Below are 7,942 nucleotides of genomic sequence, written 5' to 3'. Positions count from 1 at the left end.
ATCTACCTAATAGCACCTCCCCAGAGCAAAGTGGATGGGGTGGAAATTGCCGTGCCTGTAAACCAAATGTCTGATTTTTACCAGTAAAAAGGGCTTACGTTATTTATATGTAGCAATAATTCTGTATTTTCAGGTTCAGAATCATGAATATTTTTATTCTGGTGTCACCATTTTACTGCTTTAATAAGTTCTCTCTTAAGTTTTAGTTATCCTAATTTTAATTTTTTTAAATGTTAAGATTCAGTTTTATTTTTCAGTGACACACCCAATCAAATCTTCTAATTTGTTAATGTTTTGGAAGTAAATCTGTTATTTGAATTTCATTTTCATTTTTCATTTTGTTGAAAATATTTTGATAGGTATCGTATTGTGAACCCAGTATTGCGATACACATCAAATCGTGAGCTGAGTGTATCGTTCCACCCCTAGTAAAAGGCCGTCAGCCACATGAAAATGAAATGCCACTGCAAAAAAACCTTTGTGTAATTAGCTGTTCATTTGCTACCCTTAACACCTAAACTTCTAATGGGCATGTCACTGTCAAGCTGTCAGATCCACCCAATTAGTTGTACTGCATAGGGAAAACCGTCCCGACATTTACAGCACTCATTGAACATGCCAAAATGTATCCTTGCAAAACTGCTAATAGAGTTAAAATATTTGTAACGTAAAGTAGATTAGAATGACTCAAATATCCCTGACACAGACATCAGGTTTTGTGGCAGCATGTGTCACTTAAAGACATTTCCTCTAAGCAAACAGAGATACTAAAAGGTGTGTGTGCAGCTGTCCAGCTGATTTTACACTGGATAAAAGCCTCCCTTTTACCCTGCTCTGACAGAGGGTACCCAACACCATATCAATCATAACTAACAGATCATGAAACATCACAACTCTGTCCTCTATTGCCAAATCATACACAAATGTCACATACGGTTAGATCTATGAATATTATTATAGCCCAAGTGGCTGTCGGCACACACAGTCTGGGGTGTGAAGTTCCTGGGATCATATTTCCATATTAACACAACAGAAAATGTTGTAATGCTGGATTTCATTTTAGAATGATTTCATTTCTGAATTTATATGACACCGCCAAAATGTTTTGTGGGCACACATAGCTAGGCCACACTGTAAAAAAAAAATCCTAATTTTGCGGAAAATAGCTGTGATTTTTTTATGGTCATTTTCTTTTCTTTTAAATTATACTCAAAACTATGTAAAATTACAAACAATGTATGTAAATTACCATCTTATAACTATTATTTTAAGTATTATGATATTAATGAAAAATGACAGTAATTCACATTTTTTTACACAAAATTTACCGTATTTCGGTCCCACTTTTAACCCTCTACCGCACGCATTATGATAAATCTATAAAAAAAAATATTTGACTCTTTTTCTTTTCTTAGAATGGCTTAACTTAAAGTGCTGTAAAAAATATTTTGGAAAAAAATATTATTTTAAGGTACTTTATGATATGTTGCCATATGGCAACAACGTACAATAGTGGAAAAACTTAAAATAAGTGTAAGTGTATATAGTTCATATTTTTCCTCAGAAATGTTGTTTGTATTGAATCAATTAGTGCTATTATAAGTTTTAGCAGTAATTATAAACAATACCTTATACTTATTTTCCAACATCTTGTGTTTTTCCATTCTCTTTTGCTGAATAATGCTTTATATTCTTTAAATTTCACCTTTTTTCTGTATGAAACTTCAAAAAGCATTTTTTTTTTCCAAAGGTGAGACACATGTAGACATCACATTTGGTGCTCTTCACACTTACAATACACTTACAGCCACTTGCACCTGCCTTTTTGAGACACCATGGTAGGACAGTGGTTGGTCTGGGCCAGTATACATGGCTGTGATGGCAGATCTCTGATGTTGATTTAATCCATAATACAAATGCCATGGCAGTCCTTAACATACGACTAATCAACATTATATCACTAGCATTAATGTTTTTATTGTTATAGTTTAACAGACTGCAGCTGATCTTTGCTAGCTATCTAACCTATTATAATAATGTCATTCCATTATTGCGCAGTGTTGCCATATGGCAACACAGACATTTTCTCGATTTACCAAAAACTAATTTCATAAAAACATTTTTGAGTGGTGAATATGTCATCATACCTTACCTGAGATGATGTTAACATTTTTTTTTGTGAATGTGACATGGGCAGGTCCTTGTTTGTTACTGACGTTTTAGTTTGCTTTCAGCAACTACCGACAAGAGATGGCAGTCTGTCAGATATGGCGTCACAGAAAAAAAATGCATGTCATGTGACTTAACCAAAGCACATCATTGGCTAAATTAAGGTCTTCTCTTACCAATAAAAAAAACTAGAATGTTCTCTTAAAGAGACGGTGGCAAGGAAATGAACATAAAGAGTATGTTGCCATATGGCAACACTATGCGGTAGAGGGTTAAGTGGCCTTAACTACTAAGTACTTACATCAAAAAATAAGTACAATGTACTTATTGGGTTCATATTGAATTTCAAAACACTTTTGGAATACGGGTAAGGTTAGGGAAAGCTTTGGTGGTATGGGTAGGTTAAAGGGTAGGGGTAAGGGTTAAGGGATGTGTCAACAGTGTAATTATAAGTAATATAAGATATAAGTACAATGTAAAACATGTATGTACACAATAAGTACATTGTATAAATGATTAATTTAAATGTAAGTACATAGTAGTTAAGGCCACTTAATATAAAATGGGTCCCGTATTTCTTATTTTTATACATTATTTTTTCTGTATTCTTAAATTACAAACAAATGCATGTAAAATTACAAAAATAATCAGTAATTAAACAGTAACAAAACAGTAAATTATAAAATGGTCAAATTAATGGCAGCCAAAAAACCCTGTAAAATTAAAGTAAAATATCCTAATTTTAATAAAGGGAAAAACACTTTTATTTTACAGGTAATTCCTGAATTATTATGATCAAACATCTTCACTTTAACAAATAGGCCTATCATGAAAAAACGGTCAATGACTGGCAGCAGCGGCTGCCAAACAATGACCTTGAAATTAAAGTCAAATATCCTAGTTTAAATAAAGTGCAAAAAACTTTAACATAAATTTTCTTTAAAGGTTAAAACATTTACAAGTATTTACTGATTTGATTCAAATGAACATTAAACACTAACAGATCTCTCAAGATCTCAGCACTTATTACAGTCCAGACTTTATGGTTCTTATTGAGAATTAAGAAAGATTTAGATGTTGATGTCTTATTGAAAAAAAGTTTGATGTCACCATTATGGAGGTCAGTGTTGGATTTAGTTGGACTCTTGACCCTTGACTTTTTCATGTTAGTTTTTCTCTGACTGCTTTAACTGTGTGTTTAATTTAGGCTACTGTAACTTTGTGATATTGTGGAATCATAAGATACTATTCTAAATTTTAAGTCATTATGCAGAAAATGTTTTCAGCCTTTTCTTTTTTTTTTGGATCATAGAGACATCAAGAATCAATATGTGAATCTCAACAATGGTGACAATCAATGAAGCTTTTTTGTGAATTTAGTAGCTTGTTTTATGATGTTCAGATTTCAGAAGTTATGTTATGACGCCAATATGCTCTGTCCGTACATACAGTTTGTCTGTGGTGCAAAGTTCCTGGTATCATATTTTCATATGAAAATATGATACCATAATATATTCATATTATCATATTTTCATATGAACACATCACAAAATTTTATAATGCTGGATTTAGTTGGAAAACGATTTTATCTATCGCCTTCTACATAGGCTACTCGTTTGTTGAGAAAATAATAAAGTAACGATACTTCGCATGACTCTGACGGCACAAACAGTGCTTGTTATGCCACTTTATTACTTTATTACAATTTGCAACAGATTAAAGACATATTGGCTACATCGCTTAAATTGACTAAAACGTTATCTAAAGCGAGCACGTAGACTAGATAAATTAATTCTCCATTGAAATCCAGCAATACAACAGTTTCTGATGTGTTGTTAGGGAAATATGATCCCAGCCCCTCAAGCAACTGTTTAACAAAATATTATAAAAAGCGAGCACGTACCCACAGAAGGCGACGTTCTCGCAACGTTCCCTAAAAGTTCTCGAAACTGTGACGAAAATTCCAAACGTTTACAGAACATTCGGGACATTACTAAAGCATCCTCTTTTGGTAATGAAAGTGCTGCAGTTCAAGGTTCCTTATATGACTTTAGGGGGACTTTCTCTTTTGGTTATTTTATGGTCACATAAGAACATTACAAAGAGGACATTTGGGACGTTAACAGAACGTTCCCACATGGTCCTCTGTTGGTCATTTAATAATGTTCCTGATATGACTTTTTATTTTGGTTATTTTATGATCGCGCAAAAACGTCATGAGTATATTTGGGAAGTTAACTGAATGTAGTAATAATCCTCTAAACATTCCCAGAACGTCCTGAATGTTCCCTGAAGGTCCACTAAATAACGTCCCCAAACCCCTTAAAAGAACCCCACATCGTGACCGTCTCTGAACATTCTGGGAACGCTACCAGGTGACGTCCTTGACACAAAAATCCTAAAGGATTCCAGAAAGAAAATTGTTCAGGATTCTAATTAGAATTTCTATCAGAATTATAATTTCTGGGATTTGGTTCTTATTCTCTAAAATGATGTAGTCTACACTGAAAAATGGGTGAAATGCATGGCATTAAAAAGATTATTAAAAAAAAAAATAATAATAAAAAAAAGATCAATGACTGGCAAAAGCGGCTACTGAACAAAAACTGTAAAATTAAAGTAAAATATCCAAATTTATATTATTTTATTATTGTTAATTTTGATTTCATGGTGACTACAGTAAAGACATATACCCTGTTGTTATGTTTTGCTTGTTCCAGACTCGCAGTGAAGTTGAAACACCTGCAGGGGACTCCAGTGTTTTGACTGACATCTACATATCTGTGGAGAAAATCATTGATGGTGGCATTTCAGCTGAAAGACAAAGATAAATAAGCATCTGCTTTGGAAACAGAGGTAAGCACCTTTTTCTAGACTCGGGGTCAGGGTTAGTGTTGTCCACCACTACGCTCTGGCCTTCCTTCAGAGTGCGTTCACAGGCCGACACACAATGCTGCCAGGAGCCAAGCATGTCCTAGAGTTCATGTGCAGATGGCACAGCATTAAAAGGCAGTTAAATCAAGATATTATACACATGTAGAACCTCCAAATCTTCTAAACCAGAAATGCTCGATCCTGCTCTATGAGATCTACTTGTTGTCTGTGGGTTCTCTGTTGTGTCAGCTATGTTACTCAACTTACCCTGTTCACATATGCATAGCCCTTTGGAATGATGTGTGTCTGGAAGAATGTGGATTTGCCCGCTGCAAAAAAATAACAACAGAGGGGTTATATAATAAAAAATGATCACCTGGAGGGAGTAAGAAGAAAAAACAAACACTGAAAAAAATGTCTCACATCCAGGGAATCCCACTGATCCAATCACTTCCTGTTTGGTAGATGTGAGGGAGGTGTCAGGAGGATCGTAAAGACGCATTTTAGAGTCTAATTTCCTCTGGACAATGATACAAAAACACAAAATATTATAACAGATGCTTAGTACAGTAATGTCCAAAAGTTTGGGGTCAGTAAGGGATTTTTTTTTTATGTTTTTGAAAGCAGTCTCTCATGTTCACCAAGACTGCATTTATTTGATCAAAAATACTGTAATATTGTGAAATGTTTTTACAATTTAAAATAACTTTTTCATTTAAATATATTTTAAAACGTCATTTATTTCTGTGAGGCAAAGCTGAATTTTCTGCATCATTACTCCAGTCTTCAGTGTCACATGATCCTTCAGAAATCATTCTAATATTCTGATTTGCTGTTCAAGACGCATTTCTTCTTATTATTAGTTTTTAATGTTGAAAACAGTTGTGATGCTTAATACCTTTGTGGAAACCATAACATGTTTTTCAGGATTTTTCATTTTTTCAAAAGAACATAATTTATTTGATATACATTTTTTGTAACATTATAAATGTATTTAGTGCCAATTTTGATCAATTTAATCAATCTTTACTGATTAAAATAAAATCTTACTAACCCAAAACTTTTGAAAGGTAGTGTAAAGTACCCAACTAAGGTACAAAACATAAATAACCATACATGAATACACTGCAGAAAATGTCTAAGTGAAACAAAAACATCCAAAAAGTTTACAGGGTCAAACTCTGGTAAGCTGAACTGAGCCGGTTTCCAGCCCAAGAAGTATTCCTCTGGGGTGTAAAACTGAAGACCAATGTTGAGAGCAAACTGAGGGAACAAGAGATAAGAAGAAGAACAAAAAAGCCTGTAAAGCTGTGTTTTGCCAAAAGCCCATACCATTGTAAAGTTTCCCTTTTTTGTTATACTAAAATGGAGCAAGAAAAACACAACAATGCCCCCTTGTGGTCAGAGTTAACTAAATAAATAAGATAAGGAAATACATCTACTACACTCAGTTTTCAAACTTGCAAACTTCAAAACTTTCATTCAAAATGTTTGGGGTCAGTAAGGCAATAAATTAATGCTTTTATTCCACAAGGATGCATTAAATTGATCAAATTGAAGGTAAAGACATTTATAAAAAAAAAAAAAAAAAAAAAAAACTATTCCAAATAAATACTGTTTTTTTTTTTTTTTTTACTTTGCTTTTGAACCCTGAAAAAAAATCTATCACAGTTTCTATAAAAATATTAAGCAGCACAACTTTTTCAGCATTGATAATAATTAGTAAGAAAAGTTTCTTGAGTAGCAAATCCGCATATTAGAATGATTTCTGAATGATCATGTAATCATCATTAGATGAACAAACAAAATGAAAAAAATGGAGTATTTATGGGCGTGCTCCTAGGATGTGCTCCTTATAGGTGAGCCATAGTCACAGCCACAAACACATTCACACAGTAGTTACTCAGAGCTAATAAGGAAAGTCATTTGAGCTTGTTTGTATCTACAGATAAAGGTGAGTGTGTGCATATTACATATGTAGCCACAATTGGGATGGGATGTAAAGTTTAAATTGTTTATACCAGACTTTTGTATAGTATATTAAGCTATATAATTTTTTTTTTTTAACAAAATTTTTGTAGTTTTCTAAATATATGCAACTTTTTTTCTCTTCTTATTTTCTGTCTATGTGTAGGACTGAAAACCAATCTGTATCATTTTTTCTGCATGCACAATCTCTGGTTGAACAAACCCAGTGTTCAGCACCTGTACAATTGATTGTTAGTTAAGAGTGATTGATTTGAATTCACTTACTAAACAGAAGTAGTCCACCATGGCATGCGAACAGGACTACTACACTCTAATGTCTGGGCTGCAGGAGCTTGATTTCCAAGGGAAAGCAGTGCCCAGCAGTCTTGTACTAATAGGTGAACATGCCTTTCCACTTGCCATGAATCCAAGAGGTCAGGTGCTGATGGCTGCATCTCATTACGGTCAGGGACGTATTGTAGTGTTGGGACACGAGGAATACCTAACACACTTTCCTGGCCTCATAGAGAATGCCCTAATGTGGCTCATGCCATGTACCGGTGATGCTGGCATTGTAGGGATCAAGGGGAGTTTACATTCAGTAGCTGACAACTTGAACAGCTGCTCTATCAAGACAGAGCTAGGAGACTTTCAGGATGGATTAGCTATATATATCACAGATGCCTACAGTGTCGAGAACTGTGCAAAGGATCTGATTGCTTTCCTCAAAGCTGGAGGTGGTTTGATCATTGCTGGCCAAGCCTGGAATTGGTCTTATCACCATCCACAAGAAAACACTATAAGGAACTTCCCAGGAAACAAGGTGTGCAGTGTTGCAGGAATTTATTTCTCTGAACACCCACAAGAAGTTGGAAAATTTCCTGTTCTGAGAAATATCCCTTCTAATTGGCTCGCTGTTTCGTAAGTTCAG

At 34.2% G+C, this 7,942-nt stretch overlaps 2 protein-coding genes across 2 annotated transcripts in view; one reads left to right on the top strand and one right to left on the bottom strand.

The window, feature by feature from the left end:
- Positions 1 to 4,793: 4,793 nt before the first annotated feature.
- Positions 4,794 to 7,942, bottom strand: part of LOC125249444 (polynucleotide kinase 3'-phosphatase) — a 13,509-nt gene continuing 10,360 nt past the window's right edge. The window contains exons 5-8 of the mRNA XM_048161739.1: positions 5,467 to 5,563; positions 5,311 to 5,372; positions 5,034 to 5,143; positions 4,794 to 4,950 (exon numbers count right to left, since the gene is read on the bottom strand). Of these exons, the coding sequence (XP_048017696.1) occupies positions 4,809 to 4,950; positions 5,034 to 5,143; positions 5,311 to 5,372; positions 5,467 to 5,563 (411 nt within the window). The 3' untranslated portion in view covers positions 4,794 to 4,808. The remainder of the gene's footprint in view (positions 4,951 to 5,033; positions 5,144 to 5,310; positions 5,373 to 5,466; positions 5,564 to 7,942) is intronic.
- The window catches only part of LOC125249439 (TRPM8 channel-associated factor homolog), a 4,674-nt gene continuing 3,638 nt past the window's right edge, over positions 6,907 to 7,942 (top strand). The window contains exons 1-2 of the mRNA XM_048161734.1: positions 6,907 to 6,997; positions 7,178 to 7,932. Of these exons, the coding sequence (XP_048017691.1) occupies positions 7,316 to 7,932 (617 nt within the window). The 5' untranslated portion in view covers positions 6,907 to 6,997; positions 7,178 to 7,315. The remainder of the gene's footprint in view (positions 6,998 to 7,177; positions 7,933 to 7,942) is intronic.

This window comes from Megalobrama amblycephala, linkage group LG16, assembly GCF_018812025.1.
Source record: "Megalobrama amblycephala isolate DHTTF-2021 linkage group LG16, ASM1881202v1, whole genome shotgun sequence".
Taxonomy (NCBI): domain Eukaryota; kingdom Metazoa; phylum Chordata; class Actinopteri; order Cypriniformes; family Xenocyprididae; genus Megalobrama; species Megalobrama amblycephala.
Note: the sequence above shows the minus strand (reverse complement) of the source record. Positions and strands in the feature narration are given on the sequence as shown.